At 35.4% G+C, this 20,819-nt stretch overlaps 1 protein-coding gene across 2 annotated transcripts in view; it reads left to right on the top strand.

Moving 5' to 3' along the window:
* Window positions 1–20,819, top strand: part of SNX25 (sorting nexin 25) — a 60,066-nt gene that overhangs the window by 22,273 nt on the left and 16,974 nt on the right. For both annotated transcript variants that reach the window (XM_034442903.3, XM_034442902.3), the window contains exons 6-10: window positions 602–672; window positions 10,575–10,765; window positions 13,619–13,750; window positions 16,877–17,146; window positions 20,361–20,516. In XM_034442903.3, coding sequence (XP_034298794.1) covers window positions 602–672; window positions 10,575–10,765; window positions 13,619–13,750; window positions 16,877–17,146; window positions 20,361–20,516 — 820 coding nt within the window. The remainder of the gene's footprint in view (window positions 1–601; window positions 673–10,574; window positions 10,766–13,618; window positions 13,751–16,876; window positions 17,147–20,360; window positions 20,517–20,819) is intronic.

Genomic DNA, 20,819 nt, shown 5'->3' with positions numbered 1-20,819 from the left:
TTCCTCCTACTTTTTCTAGAGTCTCAACATCTTTTTTATAATGTGGTGACCAAAACTGGATGCATTGGTGAATTGATAAATTGGTGAGATGTGTTAGATTTGAAGTTGGCACTAATGAGAGTATTGATGGAAGGGCATTGTCTTAAGCCTGCATTTGCAGTGCTGTGGGGCACTTTCAGCTTGAATTTTGGAAGTTATACAAGCCTTTCCTACTTAGAGCTGCAATATTTCTCCCAGCCATTTGAGCCAGATGGTAGATAGGGTGGCAGCCATAGAATAGATCCAACTGGCTTGAAGGAACCTGAATTTAAGTGGAAATCTGAATATTATAAACTATTACTCTAATTGAGTTTTATGCAACTTACTTAGGTCCAGCTTACAAAGAGAAACTGCATATTATAATGTGTTTTAAAACTTATCAAAATACAATATTGGCATGAGTGATGCACACACACAAACACACAAAATTGATATTGCATAAAACCAACATCTCAGTATTATTCCCTGAAAAGTCCTAGTTTTCATTATCTCTGGAAAATGTAGTACTAGGTTTACAGAAGATTATGTCAAAAACTTGGCCTTTTCTTCTTTTTGTATTCAGGTATCAGATTATGGTGGAAATAGTTCAAGCAACCACTATCAGCAACATCCCCCAGATGAAACGCCAAAAAGGTAAGTTGTTTCTTCAGGATACATTTAAACCTATTGCTAAATTGTGCTTATATCATTTGTGCAGCAATGACATTAATTGACCATTTGTACTTATAAAATTCTATATGACAGTATGGATTTCACAAGGTATCCAATTCTATAGGAATCAAACAACTATTTAAAGAAAAAATAAGTCTAAGGATTCTGGAATCTTTTCCTCAAAATAACAAAACATATTGTGTGCAGATGACATTTCAAACCAGTGAGGGTTTTAAAAGTATTGATTTATCATGTGGAATCACCAGTTCAATCAGACTCTGACCTAGGAAAAGCTTTATGGCAAAAACAAACATTCTAGAGGGTAAGCAAGACAAAATCAAATTAAAAGATGGAAGAAGGAGACCATTGAGCAATGAATAACATTAAAGGAGGATATGGCTGAAGAATCCAACCTCCCTTATACAACTTGGAGGACCCTGAATAGGTTGAGGATTGGAGTGCCTAAGTGTAAAACCAACGTGCTCAACTGGAGGCTTTTAGTGGATACAACACGCTGTGTGAATGTGGAGAGATAAAGAGCCCAGCCTATTTGCTGCTATGTTGGCTACTGCCAGAACCATGTGCCAATAATAACCTATTTTTGACCAACAACAAAGCCAAGAAGGTGGCTTTTTTCTGGTAGTTTAAAGTTTGATCTGGACACAGAAGAAGACCACTTCATTCCCCCCCCCTTTTTTTTTAAAGTCAGATCCTTGTAATTTATTACAGGTAATAAATTACCTTGTGTCCAATCACACTTTATTGATTTGTGAAAAATTCCTTGTGTGGGTCCAGTTACACTTGGCCAATAAAGTATTCTATTGATTCATCAGTGATCCTTTACTCACAACCATTTGTTTAGTGACCATTCAGTGTTACTGATTTATGACCATTTTTCACACTTTTGGTCACGTGATCAAAATTTAGGCTCTTGGCAATTGGCATGTATTTATAACAGTTGCACTGCCCTGGAGGTACTAACTGTAGTTGATATTTGCAATTATGTGTGATTTATCTGTGCTCTGGAACATCCTCAGGAGGATTACAGGAGGCCAAATTTGTCTTTATTTGAGCACCAGGCAAACATGTTTTATTTTCCTGTTTTAGTCAGTGTTTTTTAAACATTTTGCAGTTGAGGAACATTTTTTCAAACTTCTGCTTTTGTTTGATTGCTTTATTTGATTCAGAATTTACTGATTTTAGTGTATTGTAAGATGCTGTTCAAAACCAGCTTTTCTTAAGGTACCACGGGCATTTTCGAAATAAAGCTTTAATAAAATAAAGTATTTTGTATATACTAAATTATGCTATGTGTCTAATGAAGTTTTAATTATTTCAGTGCTTACATTTTTAAAATTAAGTGTGCTTCTATAGGTATTAATCATTCTAAATGTTCTATTGATGTGATTGTGATTTCTTAGATTGTTTTAAGCAATTAAAAACATTCAAAGTCATTGAGCATCAGGCAACAAATAAGATTATTACTACTACTACTACTAATAATAATAATAATAATGTGTAACCATATATTTTTGATGTCAAGTTTTAAAGGCCCAGTTAAGTGGATCACATTCATTATAAGAACAATGAAGGATACATAATTAAAATAATGCCTATCTCAGACTTTTCAATTTCTGCAACAGCAAAGAAACCATTTTCATTTACAATTCTCGTATTCTTTAATAAGAGTTGTATATTCCAGTTTTGCTTCTCTTACTTTGTTGCTACTTGATGTAGGTTCTGTTGCCTTAGTTGTGAATGACTATGTGAATTTATTTACTAAAACATCATGAAATAATAAACAGAAGCTGCAGACATTGGCAGCCAAAAATAAATGTCTGTCTCAGTATAAATAGTTCCTTGTGTGCTTTATTTCATTAAAAAAAAATTTAAAATAAAATTAACATTGGAGTTCTTAAAGTTTGAATGGTAAAACTATTATTTGGTCAATTTGGGGGCCTTTGTTGTTCTGAACACTTTTTTAAATGGCCAATTTTGTGTCCTTTTCTAGAAAAAGACTGTTGAAATGCATGATTTTCTCAGATTATAGTGGAATAGAGCAACTTCTCTGCTGATAGCTATTGTTTTGTAAAAGAGAGCATACACTGATGAAATATTTATTATATTACTGCACATCTGCATCACTAGGTTTCCACAACACTCTTTAACCCATCTCTTTCAGCTGAATTTTAGAAATATGCTTCCAAAAACTTTTTTTTGGAAGAAAAACTTATAGGCTTACTGTGAACAGATTGGATTCTCTCTTTCTTCCCTTCTACAAAGTATCTGAATGGACAGATAAGGAGAGAAAAACTTAATAGAGGAAGACTATAGTGCATTATGATCCCATTTCTATCAGGTGTATCACACATAAAGAAGGCTACCACATTGAAGTCTCAGTGAACTCCCAGACATTTTCCTTTGGATACTTCCTGGCTGAAGTCTTGATCAAATTCCTATCTTGATCAACTTTGCAAGCAGAATTCTGTAGCAACTTTAATTTTTTCTAGAAGAGGTTTTCAATTTTTTTCTGGGGCAAACAAACTCCTACAGTACATTTCTAGAAATCTCAGCATAAGTCCTACTAAGGGTTAATGCAGGGGGTTTTAAAGGAGGCAGCTATTCCATATCTTATATACAAAAGTCAGCCTTCCCAAAGATAGGTAGTGCATTTGAAATGATTGATGCCTTTTATTCAAGGCAATAGAACTAATTGGGCATAATATAATCCCAAAATTAGTATTTTGGGATTCCCTCCATGTTTTCATTGATCATTTATTTCAACGGGTAAAAGAACTATGGAAGAAAAATATCACTGCTGCAGTATAAATGTAGGCACATTTTGCCTCAAGGCATCTCTGATCTGATTATATCTTTGGAACTCAGATACAGGATAAATTCAAAATAACTAATCTGATCCTAATTCCTCATGTTGTGCTGAAACTGCTTGTATAACTTTAATGCTGTTATGCTATGCCTTGGCTCTTTGCTATACATCACTTAGCAGACTGGCTTTAAAATATGTCAGAACTAATTATGTTGACAAAACTAGCTGAAGTGCTTTGAGGGATAATTTCTTTTATTGCTGTTGAATGATGCTGCTGTTTTGGGTGCAGTGTAAAATAGAGGTTAATCCAGTATCTGTCCACAGGGAGTTGGATGTTATTTCAGTGGTCTTGGTGGGAGTGAGTCTTAAGTGGATGGCTCACTTCTTTCAACATTCCAGTTACCCACAGGTCTAACTGGGGTTGATGATAATCCTCCAGGAAAAAACAGCAAGACTCTAATCCTTCCATAAGTGGCACTACTGATTAAACATGATTATCAGTAACTCTGATATGAGATCACCACAGATAGTCATGCTGGGTTCTTGGAATTTACTGGGCTTGTTGGATTTCCTGCAGAAGTTTGACTGCTCACCTAGATAACATCATGGGAAACAGACACGGGAGATGATACACTGATTGATATGGTGATGTTATCTAGCTGGGTAATAAAATATCTGTAACAACAACTAAGTTAGGTAATAGTAAGAGCCCAATTGTTCAGCACTGAGCTACTTATATTCTCTACTATTGGGTCTACATCTGTGTTGGAGTTATCAGAATTTTTTTCCCCGATGTCATTTTTTTTTAAAAAAAATGAATATGTATGAATGAAAGTTGGATTATTTTTACTTCAGTCATGAAGCAAAAAGGCTCTGACTCTAGCTTACAAATACAATATTTTCCTTTACAATCTGAAAGAAAAATATAGATGAAAGGATTAGGAAGAAAAAAGGTCAGCACAGCCTGTATGTTCCTGCTGTTTCTATAGCGACCAGTTGGTCAGAGTTAAAATAAGGGTAGAGGCAGGTGCATCTTTTCTTTATGTCCTTCAGCACCATGACTATTATTTGGTCCATTCTCCTGGTCAGCATTGCTATTACACACTTTCCCTGAAGTGTCCTTTTTGGCTAATATATTCACCCCCCTTCTCCCCCCCACACACCCCACCCAAAAGAGAGATAAAGCTACAAATCTTCCCTGAAAAATGGTTGCAGATTCAGATGTGTCTTTCCTATATCCTTGGCTAAACGTTCTGCCAGAAATGGCCTTCTGGTGGCAAGCTGATACCCAATCTTTATTGAACTTTTGCAGGCTGATGAGAATGAGATGCTGGACGTGGCATAAATGTCACAGAGCTTTTCTATGTAGCTTTTCAATCTGAGTGCGTCCCTCTTTCTTTGACAGGAAATTGAATTTTCCCTCAATTCCAATGTTCTATAAAATCATTATAGGTGTTATTGAAAATCATATGTCCTGGATGTTCTCCTCTATTTAAAAAAAAGATAAATCAGGAGCAGCTGTCTTTCTTTGCAGAGGAAACATCTTTTGATGTGCTTTATTTAGATGAAGTAATGGGCTTTAAAAAATAACACCGTTTGTTTATTAAATTAGTCTCTGATTGTAATCAGCCTTTATTGTAGCTGTTCTGAAAATATAATTTTATACTTTTGGACACCTAATTCTGAGGATTCTAGCAGACAGTAGCAGGGTATCTGACTGTGCTATTCTTCAGGGTAATCATCTCCTATTGAAACCAACTTGGCTGTCAAAGCTCTCTAAACATCAATATCTGCAGAAGCTTTCAGATTTTTTTCAGAATAACAAGAGCAACATTGGTGAATTTATGTTGCAAACCCTGTCCATTTCATACAAGTGTGTCATATACATGGTACACCTATAAAAGAAATAAACTTGCATTGTGAAGCTTTCATCTTTCTGTCTTCCCTTGGTCCTTCCGCAGACGCTCCTGTTTTTAATCCTAACCATAGTTGGCTGGATCCAGAATAGAGTATGATGGCAGTCTTAATTCACAACATTTGCCCCCCCCTTAAATAAATTTTAATGATCAGTATGTAATTTTTTAAAATAATGCTTCTTGATTTATAGGGTATTTTATATTTGGTCTGGAGAGGAAAAGGATTAGAATAATGCCCACAGTTCAGTGTTAATTATATTTTCCTAGATATTGCTAGAAGATTGTTTGCTTTATCTTTGATTGGTATCAGTCCGTTCTGCTTTTTGTCCACATGGAAAATATGTGAAACTGAAGAAGCAAGTTGATTATAAGATATATTGGGTTTAATGTGTTTCTGAACTAATCAGCCATGATACATGTAGTTAGATATGAGTATTTTGGTTTTAGGACTGTGAGCTGAATAATAGGCTCATGCACTGACGTCATATCAGAAATAAGCATAATGTGATGAAATATCAATCATTTTATTTCATAAATATATGGAAATGCACAAAGTATTAGTTGTAAGCTTATTCAGAAAGAAGAAGGAGAATGGAAAGACGTTAAAAGAATGGTGATATTATTACATATCAGCCTGCCAAGTGTTTTCAACTAAAGGTGTGATCAAAGACATGTATTGCTTTCTTCTTTCACCTACTTGGTCATGGGCCATTAGGAGTCCCTGTTTGCTGTACTTTTCAGCATGAGGTTAGTCGTCTCTTTCAAAATTGAACAAACACTCCATTAATGAACATTTCTTTCTCAGAAGGGTTTGTTCCCACTCTACTTAAAGAGATTTCAGTTTGAGTAAATGCAGTAGTAGCAGTTAGTGTCTCTGTTAATTATATGTTAAATTATATATTAAAGAGCTTTCTGCCCCTTAAACATTTTGGTGCGGATAGGTAATGTGTGTGTAGTTTTTAAGCTGTTGTGGGAAAGCACGCAATCCTATGGGTACAGGAAGCTTACATGGGTGTGGGTAACAAAGCATTGCCAATTTTAAATCTGAAATCTTTAGCTATTTTATCATATTTTACCATTTTTGCATAATTTCTATCAGGAACAATATATTTTTGGATTTTTTAAAATAATGTATTAGAGTTATAGCAATGTATATACCCTATTTTGTAAAGTTGTACCCTGCATTTGTAGAACAAGCCTATTAAGTATTTCACTGGTTTTAACCTAAGCTGGCAGAGGGAGATGGAAAGAGAATTAATCTGATTTTGGAATGAGCTGCTCCAATCTTATCAGAAGTGCTGTAACATACAAATGGTCTATTCTGATTTTAGCAAAATAGACTTGTAAGGTTGAAATATATTCTGTTGTTGAAACATATCTGGAAAACTTAGAACAGCTGAAGCCAAGATATTTTGATCATTAAATACTTTGCATTTTATATATATTTGATATGGAGGAGAATCATATCGGCAGTCTGGTAGGCCCTTTTTTAACACATTTTATGAAAAGACATAAACTGAAAGTCTGCAATTCATGAAAGCCTATGCCTTTTAATAAAAATTGTTAGATGGTAAATGTGCTGGTAGACTTCTCATTTTTTCCACAGATCCACAATTACACCATTTTCCTCATTTCTTTAAAACAAATGTAAGGAAGGCCAGCATGTATTTTTCAGAGACAACAATAATCATGATGTCACCCATTTTTAAAACTTTTGGCACATGATTTCATGAATTAACCAAAACTGAGCTAATACCCATAGTCATCTGATTTCATCTTAATAATGGTTAAAAGTTAACTGTTGATTAGTATTCCACCTCCTCTTTATATAACATCCTCTAATGGTAGTGGGAATGACCTTAGGAGACAGGTGGAACAGTTGTAAACTAGACAATAGTCAGACAAAGGATACTTAGTCCAGAAAATGAATGTGGCTATAGCAAACATCTCAGAAGGGAACTAGGTAGTTTTTTGGACTGTAAAGATGAGGAGAGAGAACAGAATCCTACAAGCCTTTCACACTTGTAGGATTCTGTTAATTAAACTTACAATACACTTAGAAGTAGTCTGAGTGTGCTTCTTGACTGGACTGCGTCATAAGGCTGGCGTATCCCCTCTGTTCTTTACTAACATTGTGCATTTGCCCTGGCCTAAAGCTCTAACCTGGGTTTTCTCCAAAGGGTTTTTTAAACCAGAGTAATTTCAAATTCTGGTTAAGAATTAAACCTGCTAAGCTTTCAGTACTGGGTACCCTTAGGGAAATGTAGTATTTAATCACCACTAAGGGAGATGGCTTCCTGTTTAAACAGGTGACAGCAAGCGGCTGACTGTGTGTCAGCTCAGTGTCTAAGAAAGATGATCAAAGCTGATTAGTACTTGCATGGGATAAATTGATATCAAGACCTTTGCTCCTTACAATTTCACTGTGATGATTTATTCTAAAAAATTTCCAAGAATACATTGCAGAATGCAGCAATCCTTGGTTTTCACTCAGATTGAATCTGACCTATAACAAAAATCTGATTGATCATTATCATCAGCTCAGCTAGTCCAAAATGAAATCATTGAGTCTTGGACATAGTAAAAAAGGGGGAAGACAGAATTTATTTTCCAGTTTTCGGGATCTTTGTGCCTGATAGGCACAATCACACAAAAGAAAGTTCACAATATGAAATTGAATACATTTATTGATTCAAGGCTTGAGTACAGTTCCCTGTTTAATATATTCCTTAATTTTACTACAACTAATTAGAGATGCACATTATTCATGAACACAAATTTTCAACTAATACACTTTTTAGACTGAGCATTCATCTTCAGTTTATTAGACTTATTATTTTATTTAATAAATTTATTTGCTGCCTATCTCATATTGAAATGACTCTGGGTGGCACTTATTAGCCATCATAGTTACTGAAAAGCTTCAGTTCTGGAGAAGTTTGCAAAGAACTATCCATTCAACCAGGGATCCTATCTGATTTAACGAGTCAATAGCGTCTGAATATCCAAAGCACCAATCCAGCAGAAAGAACAAAGAATATTCTTTTTAAAGTCTGCTGTTTGTTCAGAGAATGCAGTAAAGTCCCATAATTTAATGTCTGAGGGCGAGATGGTCAAGCATACAAGTCTAAATAAATAATAAATACTCAACAGGAAAATGAGTCGTCCCCCCAAATGATTTCCTGTAAATTGAGATAGTGGTTCTCTTACATTTGCTGAAAAGAATAGATAAAATGAGGAAGAAAGTGGAAGTGCAAACGCTGCAGATCTTACTAGTGAAATGCTTGAATGTCTCTGAACAGTGTTTCTGTTCTCTGAACAGCGCTTCTCAATTCTCAGATGTGTGGATTTCAGCTTCCATGCTGGCTGAGGAATTCTGGGAGTTGAGGTCCAGACATCTTAAAGGCCCTGAGATTGAAAAACAGTTTTAGATTAGGTTGAAGATCGGCTGCTTCAGGGATAGTTAACCTGGAGAATTTAACTTTTTTGTAATTTTTAATACAGGGTTCACTCTTGTAAGATGCATGCATGACTGAACCCATAGATAATTCAAATCTGAACCACTGATTTTGACATAGGTGTTGTAATCAGTCATGATGGAAAACCATGGTGTATCACTTTATACATGGTGTATAAAGTGATACACCATGGTTTTCCATCATGATTACAACACCCATGTCAAAATCAGTGGTTCACATGGTGTATAAAGTGGAATTTTTTAATGTTTATGAATTCTTTTACCCATTGCTACCAAATAATGTAGGTAGCTATGACCTGAGAGCTTGTACATTAAGCAACTAATGAAATTTTAATTGTAATCAGTATTTTGCATTAGTTCATGCACTGCTATGGAAAGAGGATAATTGCTAGTCTGAATTTTTTTGTTGTGGTTCTTGCCAAGAACTATTACAGAATTGGTGGAGGGAATCCAGGATTTGAAAAAGGAGTTTTCAGAATATATATGATGTTATATTTTATTAATATTTTGAACACTATTTAACACTATTTAAGAATTACATTTGGCTTCTTGGTGTAATATATGGATCAGGTCTGTATTCTCATTGTTCTGAAAATATCTTCTTAAGCATTGGAGTTAAAAAACAGAATTATTTAGTAGCCTCAAACCTGATGTATGTATACAAAGAGTTATTTGAATGAACAGTTCTATCTTTTGCCCATTATGTTTTCTCAGCTTCAAATTTGCAACAGGTAAACTAAAATGTTTAAATTACATATATTTCCATTTGATAGTATTAATCATTTATGCATGTTTTAATGCAGCAAGATTATTTGTTGATAAATATAAAATCTGAACTTTACTTTGATATAGTGTGATTATGTATGATTATGTGAAAAAGCTACTTGTCTGATTTTTTTTAATATTCAGGTTCAGATTGGCCCGAAATACAGCAATTTCCCTCAGCTATTTTGAATAGTTGCTATGGAAGCATCATTTACAGTCAGGATAATTTATTTGTAGAGGCAGCCTTCTTGGTTTTTTTCCTATTATCTTTTCATTGCCTTTCACTGGTATGTTAAAAAGTGGTTTGCGGGGATTTTTTAGAGTAAATTATAGAGAAATTAGCTATTATTAAAAAAAGATGCTTCATTTGGGAGCACAAAGGCTACACTAAAATATATGAAGAGAATGGTTGACTATATACATTTGGATATATGCTTTTGTGAGCAATATATTGCTATGATGTTAATAAAAAGTACTGTCTTTCTTCCAGATTTTAGCTAGAATACATAATTTGGATTTTATTAAGGTAAAAAAAAACTTTAAAAAAACCCTAGAACTCTTCCAAATCTTTTTGGCTTGTTTGCTGGAGATAATTCATATTTATCATTGATAATTAACCAGGATTGTTGACATTGCTTCCCTAATCTGAGGAAGTTTTACTCAACCCAGAATATAGAATTGAATGCTAAATCACCTAAATGATCTCATTTAGGAAGCAAATACCTATGTTATCTTTTATGGATGGGCTGCAATATGTAAAAATTTCAATATACATTTCATACTGTGAGACATTCATAATTCTGTGTATTGTGATTTTAAGAAGATATGACTGCTATATGGATTAAAATGTATTCTACATTAAGTGTTTACTATCAGACATTTAATTTTTTTTCTACAGAGAACAAGGTTAAAGAAACTGCTGCAATGAAAGCAGATCATTTGAGGGCCAGAAACATGAAAAGGTATATTAATCAACTAACGGTAGCAAAAAAACAATGTGAAAAACGCATACGACTTCTGGGAGGCCCTGTTTATGACCAACCAGATGATGGTATTTTTGAGGATAGTGAAGGTCCTCAGAGCCAAAAGGTAAGAGAGCTTTGTTTGAGGTGGGGCTGGGTGAGACATATGGAATGAGTGAGTTGCCACAGTGCAGAGTATTTTGATTTTAATTTTAGCAGCTAAGTAGTGATTGTACTATGCTTCCTCCCTATAATGCTCAACAAAATTAGAAGCATTTAGACTGATTGGGGGAGTCAGCACTGCAGTTTTTTCTTAACCAATACTTACTATAGTTTCTTCTAAGGATGCAACTGCCACTGAAAAGTGCTATGGGATGTATCCTTCTTACGATGCAAACTTCCAGTAAGAGTGATCAATGTGAGAAAAGGTTGTATTGTTATAGCTCATGCATTGTCTAAAAAAATAATCAGAAGGGACTTCTTTGTGTGCCTACAAACAGCTTTCCTCAGTTCAGAAGTTAAGCCATTGCTAAATATTTTTGCCATGATTCTCAATGGACATATTACTATGTCTGATACAGCTGATCCAGAGCTAGCACATTTTCTAAAATGCATGGGAGAACAGAATAGAAGGCCTGCCTAAAATTCTCTGGAAAACAACAGAGACAGAGGTTCGTCTTTCTAAAAACTGTTCTGTTTTTTTCTTTACTAATTTTTTTTCTGGGAGAATGAAAAGTGTTGGTGGAACCAATCAGAAAATGCAAAAAAACACTTATTTGGAGGCACCTATGTAAATTAGTAAGAGAGGCAAGATGAATGGGAGAAGTGGCATTTGTAGACTTTGAAGGATACAATAGCAATAGCATTAGGATTATATAGCCCCTACCATCATCACCACCATAGTGCTTCACAGCACGCTCTGGACAGTTTACTGTATTGAAGCATTATTTTTGCATATTGCCCCCAACAGTCTGGATCTTCATTTTACTGATCTCAGAAGGATGGGAGGCTGAATTAACCTTGAGCCCTGTCAGGATCAAACTCCAGGCTGTGGACGGAGTTTGCCTGCAATGCCGCACTTTAACCACTGTACCACGAGGGCTCTTCCAAAAAATAATAATAATAGTGCTACGTTTTCTTCTTTATGTTGCATCTAAAACATGGAAGATTGCTACCTTTGGGAGGGGGGGGATCCAAAATTTTGAGATGGGGAGAAAAGATGTTGTAGTCTATTGAAGAGAGAGTATGGAAATGGCATACCCAAGCCAAGATTCCAGAATTGGTTTCTGTACATGTAGGGACTTCTGTAATCACCTAAAAGTTAAGTGATTCAACTTCAGGAACTGAAATAAATGCTTCAGTTTATAGACAAAGATTTGCCATTTTTCTTGCCACTAATGCTTATACTTTCTTTGGGGTAATTAACAGTGATGTTATTGTACATTGAATTTCATTGTTGTAGAGGCCACTGCATTTGCCCCCAAATTTCTGCCTGGAGAGATGCCTTGTACTTAGCAAAAGGTGATATCAAGGTTTTCCAGGTTTTTTTCAAGATTGGGAAAAGGTTGGAAGAATCAAGTTCATATTATCTTTGAAAACTAATTGGGTGGTCTTGCTGTTTCCCCATGCTGCCAAGTGGGGAAATGTAGGAAACTCTTTTTACTTTGTGCCTTTGAGTTGATTTTGACTTCTAGTGATTGCCTGGACTATTCCCTGTTGTTTCGTTGGCAAGATTTTTCCAAAGTAGGTTGGCATTGCCTCTTTCTTAGGGCTGAGAGAGAGTTACTGGTCAAATGTCACCCAGCTACCTTTGTCCCCAAGGTGGGACTAGAACTCACCATCTCCTGATTTCTAGCCTGGTGCCTTAACCAGTACACTACATTGGCTCTCTTTAGAAAACTCTGCACACTAAAATGCAGATACCCATGTCTAAAGGTATGTTTTGGACTCTGGAAGTCCATTTCTAGGTAAAGCTATTACTAGCTTTTCTTCCTTGGGGAGGGTTTTCTACTTTGTGCAACTCAAGTCATATGCAGAGGATATTGAAGGCAAGTGTGCAAATCTTCCAGAGGACATGGCTGTTTTAATGCTTTAAGGAAAGTAATTCATTCATACCACAGTGAAGGGACATAATGCCCTTTTCACATGTTTCCAGAGTCCCTTCAAATTTAATTTGCTAGGTAATGGGTCTTAATAAATTCAGTGACATTTATGAAGAAATGTGGCCCAAACTGCCACATTGTTGGTTGTGGAGTTTGTGGCACGTCCATGTAGCAGCATTCAAAACATTAAAGAAGATGGAAATACTCTCATGCTTTCTCTTATATACTTCAATAAATGGATAAAACTGCTGGTGTGGATAATTGCAATGTACATTTTAAGACACAGGATAAAACTCATATCCTGAAGGACATTAAGCTTATGCTCATGTCACAACTACTAGTACTTAGACGATGAGATACTGTGTCAAAAATGGACATTTTTTTCCAGAACATCTAATTTGAGAATGATACAACTAGTTCTGTGAATTATGATTGCGATCTTTTTACACCTCTCCATAGCATGTATGGAGAACGTCTATATTATCTTCCTATTTTCTGAGTGTTCTTATTAATATATTCTTACTAAAATTGGAAAAAAAACCCTGAAATACAACTACTCATATGAGAGCTACTAATGAAAAGAGCATTGAACCTGTTGACATGCACAGATTCTTATAAGGAGCTCTTATGGATTGTAGGGAATGTTTTTCTGCTCTAACAGCATGACATGTTTTTAGAAGAATGTTGAACTTATAGGGTATTATAAAATCTGCAGAACAAAAACAAGTTTTCAGGATCTTCGGCAAATTCTTACTGCTCCTTGCAGCCTTAAGTAAGTAATGCTGCATGTGGGCTTATTGCACGTAATAGATATTGTAACCAGCTGGCTTGCTTATAAATAGTTAATTGTCATAATCTTATTCATTCCTACCTCTCAGATACTTCAGTTTGAAGATATATTGTGTAATCCATCCTACAGAGAACACTTTCAAATATACATGGAAAGAATGGATAAGAGGGTTCTGATCAGCTATTGGGAATCTGTAGAATACTTGAAGAATGCTAACAAGGTACATGAATAAGTTTGTCAAGTGTGGTTTCTGAAAATTAGTCTTTCTTGAGGCAAAATTTAGCTTATAAGTCATTGTTGCATCAAAATAATTAAAGGCCTTTCCCATTGCTGAATTTGTGATTTGTTTGAATTGGCAAAAATTCAAAACAGGCATGAACTGTTGCTGTCGTCAGTGCCAATCTCTGTCCTGTCTCTATTGCCTTGTTTCAGTTCCCTATAGTGATTTCTCACCAAGCAAATGGGTGACAGATGGCCTAGCAGGTTTTGTATCCGTGTGCTGCCCTTGGATCATGTTGGAATAAGAGAGAAAACACTATAAGCCCATTCGAGAACAACTTAAAGTATCTCATCCTTGGGCTGTATGAAGGCAACAATGTGGGGATATGGCAAAAAAATAATATTGCCGGAACATGTTGGTGCCATGTTTATATGCAAATCAGAAAAGGTCCTTTAGTTTTTTTAAATGCAGCTTGTAAATTGCCGTTGCTTTAGTACATAAAACATTTCTTTGATGGGATGATACAGGGGACAGATCCCAGACTCACTTACCTTATGTAGAGAAGAGAGAATTAAGAAAATGAGGTACTGAAAATGTAAGCTATGGTATTTGATGATTGAATCATGGGTACTAATGGATACTGGAATTCAAATCCAAAATTGTTCCTTAATATGTTTTAATTCTAAAACGGAGAACGGAGTTGTATTTTACAAATATTGTTTTGTTGGTTAATTTAAATTGATCTTATTATGATCATCCTCTTAACCTGATCCTCCAGACGTGTTGCATATGTACCTTGTACAATTCTCAGCCAGCATGTTAGCATATCTGAACTGTAACTGGTTGGGAAAGGCTGTTAATACCTTTCCTTCCAACACAGTCTGCAGTGAATGGCTGACATCCATCCAATTTTTCAAAAGTAACAACAGGAAAATTGTTCACCGTATTTGGGTATCAATTTTTCAGTGGAAAATTTGATTATTTGTTTTATGAACTCTCTAGTGCAGGGGTGTCAAACTTGATTTCATTGAGGGCCACATCAGGGTTGTGTTTGACCTCAGAGGGCCAGGGTGGATGTGGTCAGGGTGGGTGTGGTCATTGTGGGTATGGCCATGGTGGGCGTTTGAGGTGGGAGATTTACTTTCTGGCACAAATAGTCTCAATATGGGGCTTGACTCTTGTATGGGAACAGATTTGAAGATGTGCATAATATTGTCAGAACAGAGATGTGAGTTAAAACAATCTAAACAACACCCAGGGTATTATATTTATACTTACTGGGTTAAATGATAAGTTAACATTTAGAACCTTAAAATACTTTTAAACAAAATAATTCATTTCTCTTTAATTCATCCATATCTCCTTTTCTGTCTTCTTCATGTATTAATCTGTCTGCCTTATTTATGGCATTTCTCCATTGCTTGGGCAATATCAATTCAGATTTCCCTTTTTCCTGTCCTTTGAAATATTAACTAACTCTATGTAGAATACTTTCACTGACCCTTTCATTTTTCATACAGTTCTTTGAAAACATTAAAATTTTATTCCAGCTATCCATTGTAAAGAGGAACACTGTACAACACAACAAAACCATCATAATATATTGCTAAATGTCTAGAAAGATTCAGAAAATATACATGCTGTGTGGAAACATTTCCAGGTCTATTTGGACTACAACTGGATACACAATTAAATCTCAGTGACTTCACTGAGTTTTATGCATACTTGACAAAAGCTGCCTTCTATCTGCCAGATTTGCACACTATCCAGTCATAATATGATTTGATTTTGATTCTGTGTGTTCTGTAAATTCAGCCATTTGTGCTTTACACAGTAAATCACAATTTAGAAATAACCACTGGACATTTTCACATGACATACTGCAATAAAAAAAAATCTTATAGTTTGTGCATACTACCATATCCTACATCCAAACATGTTCTGTATTTTAAGTTTTTGGGCTCACTATATTGTTTACAAGCCATTATGGGAGAGAGAACACAATCCAGTTGTAAGTCAAAACCTAGCAAATTATATTACAGCCACAGATAAGTGAGCAAACTCTTTGGATTAGGCCTGTTTCATATTTTTAAACTGGATGAAACCAGGAATCATGTGTAAAGCAGCCAACAGGAAGGAAGACAGAGTGCATGGGGCTGAGAAAGAAACATAAAATGTGCGCCAAACTGTTGTAAGAGGCTGTGGGAGTCAAAAATGGCCTGTTTTTGGGCCCTCCACAGCCTGTTTTTGCCAGACTGCTGTAGGAGGCCCTGGGGGCTCAAAACAGCCCCTTAGTGGCCCATTTTCGGCCGCCACACTGCTGTAGGATTTGGCCCGTGGGCCTTGAGTTTGACACCCCTGCTCTAGTGTATTGTATCTGTAATCTTTTGTTTATTCATATATTTTGAGGTGAATTTGATATTGTCATTTACATTTCTATTACATTTATTCATGATATTCCCTATATTCCAGTTCCTACTTCTTACAATAACTTTATAAGATTGATTGATGTAAGAGACAACGATTTGAATATGGAATTCAACACTCAGGTTGTTTTCCATTGTAGTGCTCTTTAGGAGCACTGCACTATTTGAGGGTACAGGTTGGTGAAGAATAGTCAAATCGCCAAATCTACAAACTATACAAGAACAATACAAATACAAGTATATTAAATTGGAACTCTTCTTCAGAAAATTGAATTGGGGTAATCAAACCCAGAATCAGTATCTGGCAATCATCAAAGCAGCTAAGACTATTCAGTTTTTGTAGAACAAACAAAAAGTATGAAAGTTTTCAAGTTCTACCTGTAGGCAAATAGTGATAGCATGTACTTTGGTTTCTTTCATTATCTTTTGCTTCTTGACCATCCTTATCCATTGAAAAATTTTGGAGAACCTCAATATTTTGAGCCTTTTCTTTCATATTGGTTGTATCTAATGAAGGTCTTCAGCTGTAGATTTTTTTTTCTCATGTAATAACATAGCTGTTTTTTGACCATTGGGTTGGAGGAGGAATTGTTAGTGTAATGTTAAATTGTCAAATCAAAACAATATTGTATTATGGTCATCAGCTGGCACAAACATTTAACAGTTGCTGATTATTATGGATGTTTTTCTTTCTTTTCAGGCTGAAATACCTCAACTTGTGAGTCAAATCTATCAGAATTTTTTTGTGGAAAGCAGAGAAATTCCTGTGGAAAAAATGCTATACAAAGAGATACAACAGAGTCTTGTGGGCAACAAGGGCATTGAAGTGTTTTATAAAATTCAGGCTGATGTTTATGAAACACTGAAAGACAGATACTATCCATCATTCATTGTCAGTGATTTATATGAGAGGCTGATTAAGAAAGAAGAGAGGACTCCAGTCCAGATGGCATCTGATGACAAAGATTATGTGAGTTGTGCCTACAAATGCCTTTCTCCTTTTTTCCCCTTTTGTCCAGTTAGCTCTTTCCCTTATTAGTATCCCTTACTGTATTTCAGGAACTCTCACCTATCTTAGATTCTTTTCTAATTACCTTTTCCTCTTTTAGAGCCCTTACTGTAATTGTGAGATTACTAACATCTTCCATCTTCAACACCCAAGACGTGTTACATTCTGCTTTAGTTTTCTTTAAAGTCCAAAAACCCCAGTTCTAAATGGTCTCATTAGGCCAATGAGACTGTTTTCCCAATTGAATAGTATGACATTTGTGGATAGGTGATTCTCTTACTCTAATGTTTGAGAAGAAAGTTTTAAGGAAAACAAATCAGGAAATTCTTGGAAGAATCATGCTTGGGAGAACTTGTTTCTGAAGAGATCATGATAGATTCTTTCCTGATTTATTTGTACCTTTTAAAGTGAAATACCTGTTCCTTAAGATTGCTCAGTTTTTTTTAATCAGTCCTTAACCTTTTCCTTAGAAATTTCCTTTTTAAAATAAAATATGATACATTGATCTTTAATGGTCCTATTTAAGGTAACTTGTTCTCTGGAGGTGGGGGGAGGATGAGTCATGGGAACATTTTTATAAATCATTGTGAGGATTATTCTTGCTATTTATTAAAGTAATTCAGATTCACTTTGAATTGGCTTCCAATTGGACAATTCCAGCAGTAGTACCTGGGCCAGTTTTATAAAGTTATCTGGAATGTATTTTTGCCTGTGATTCCTAATGAAGTGGACAAGGGCCTCCTTTGTGAACTCAAGCTCCCCTGTTTCTTAAATCCAGGTCCCCCATCATTCATCAAAGCCTTCTGAGAGGTGACCTGCCATTGAATCCATGCAGTGAGAACTGTATGGAGGGGATTATCTTTGCAGTCTTGAAGGTACACCCTCTCCTCAAGAGGCCATCACTGGATCCAACAATTCTGGGCAACTCCATCCACTCTCTATTCATCCTATATAGGAAAGTTTGTTGAGAATGAGGTTGGGCTTCAGCTCCAGAGTAGGCTGATTATCTGGACCCGTTTCATTTGGCTTTCAGGCCAAGTCACATTATGGAGCCACCCTTGAACACTCTTATGGATGACTTTTGGTCTAGCCAGAATTAGGATAAGTATGCCTTTCCTCGTGCTCCTTGAGTTCTCAGTTTTAATACTGTCCTTCGGGGGCAGCTCTGAGATTTGGGAATGGGATCACTTTTTGCATTGGTCCTCTTCTTTTTCTGTGGCCAGTTTCAGTCAGGGCTAAAGGGGATGGGGTGGAAATTGAGCCATAGGCTACTCACTTATTGGCTTCTGCAGGACTTGATAGGTGCTGCAGGATACCTCCATTTAACATCCTCATGAAATTACTGGGTGATGTTATCTGTTGGTCCAACATGTATTATCAGTCTATTGATGATTCCAAACTATGCTTCTTGGTTCTGTGTTAGTGAAGTGATGCTATGTTAGTCAAGTGCTTGTCTCCGTTCTGGAGGCTGTGTGGGTCTGAATGGGGAGGAACAGACTGGCTCAATCCTGAGAAGACTGCATGGCTTCAGATATTTGGGAGCCCTACCTCTGGAGAACTTTCCTTTCTGGTTTTAGATGGGGTTGCACTTCTCACCATACAAGACTAGTGCACAACCAGCAGGTGGCAGGTGGCAGCTGGGATCAAAATAGCCTTTGTATGAGTATACTTAGTGTGACAGAGTGGCCTTTGTTTAATCAAGAGGCCCTAGAGTCACCTTATGAATGGGTTACCATAACACAGTCTACATGGGGTTGCCCTTTTTTCTTTTTTCTTTTGTATATTATTTTTATGGCTGTTCATGATTCCTTTTTGTGTGTTTAAAAAAAATGTAATTGTAAGCCACTAAACCTTTGGATCAGGGAAAGACTGAAGGCAAACGAGTCCAGGCAGAAGAAGAACATCATATTTTCAAAACCTAAGAGACTGGTTTGGACAAAACTCAGCAGCACTTTTTCATGAGGCTGTTGACGCATTAAAAATAGGATTGCCAACATTATCGCCAATGTCTGATGACAGATATGGCACAAGAAGAAGAAACCTTTGGATATCAGGCAGCCTATAAATTGTATAAATAAATAAAAAGATGTTTTCTTGATACTTTTAGCTATGACTACTCTGATAGCAATGTTCCCAGCTAACCTATTATGATGCTTGCATTAGTGCCAATAGAATGCTCATGCACATTTTCCAGTCGAGTGTTCTTTGACACATGCATTTATCATAATTAGAAGCTGTATGAGCTCCTGATTTTAGAACTATGTTCCAAAATGTCAATAGAATGAGCGTATATTGTCTGGTTGAGTATTCCAGTACTGTAGTTCTATGTATAAGATTTGTTACTTGTATTAAAGTATTAGAAAATATAGGAATATAATATATAGGACATTTGAGTATTCTATAGTTTTTTTGAAAACAAATACACTTCCTATTGATTTTGAGAACAAAATAAGAACTAAAATTTTATGACACTTCTGGTGAAGATGCTTTGATTCCTTCTGCCAAGGACTTCTGTATTTGAGGAGAAACATAAACAAAGTTATAGCAAAGGATTTGTCATACCCAGTTACAAGGCTGTAAATCCTAAATATGCTTTTCATCTGTGAATATAAAAATGTTGATGAATAGTTTTGTAAATATTATGGATTTTTTTATTTATTAACATTTTCATTGTTCTCTGCTCAGAAACTAAATTTGCCAAAGGAAACTTGCCTGAACTGGCACACTTTCATCAAGTCAAAGAAATTTAAATTTAAATCTCATTTTGGTTTCACACTCTTCATTATTAGCTTGCACTTGCTATTCTTTGCATAATAATATTAGTATTTTAAATTATTGGGGTGTTTTAATTTGTCAGGGCCAAAACTATTTAATTCGATTTTATCTGGTTTTTTAAATTTTTTGTATCTATGTATTTTATTGTTTGGCTGTTCACCGCCCTGAGTCCTTCGGGAGTAGGGCGGTATACAAATCAAATAAATAAATAAATAAATAAATAAATAAATAAATAAATATATAAATAAATAAATAAATAAATAAATAAATAAATAAAATAATAATAATAATAATAATAATAATAATAATAATAATAATAATAATAATAATAATATGCCAAGCATCCATGAAACTCTTTTAGTGATCTGCATTACTTGATAATGAATTCTGTTTCTCCTAGAGACAAGTTTGTGAAGAAGTTATTGATGGAGGAAGCTCAGAAATTAATGAACAGGCCAGTTTTGCTGTAAATAAACTACGCCAATTAAATGACAAACTTGAATACAAGAGACAAGCTCTAAATTCTCTCTGCAGTTCACCAAAACCTGACAAAAAGGTAAGTGGCTATGTTTTTTTAAAAAAACATATCAGTCAATGGATTTTAGAGTAATAGGCAGTTTTGTTTAAGAGGTCTTTCCTTCAATGGTAAATTTAAGTGTTGCTGTCCTGTCATCTCATTTACTATTGATTATATATTACTGCCTTTGTAAAGCTCTTAAAACATGTATGGACAATCCATTCAGTATAAGTATTTCCCCAGGTAGGTGTGGTAATTATTTTTATATTTATGTCTGTTTTATATTTATTGATCTCCAAATCTTGATTCCTAGCCCTGAAGTCCTCTTATAAAACACTAGTG

This window comes from Pantherophis guttatus, chromosome 8, assembly GCF_059756535.1.
Source record: "Pantherophis guttatus breed Tessera chromosome 8, ASM5975653v1, whole genome shotgun sequence".
In the NCBI taxonomy this organism is placed as follows: Eukaryota; Metazoa; Chordata; class Lepidosauria; order Squamata; family Colubridae; genus Pantherophis; species Pantherophis guttatus.
The sequence above is the reverse complement of the archived record's forward strand: the minus strand, read 5'-3'. Positions and strand labels throughout refer to the sequence as shown.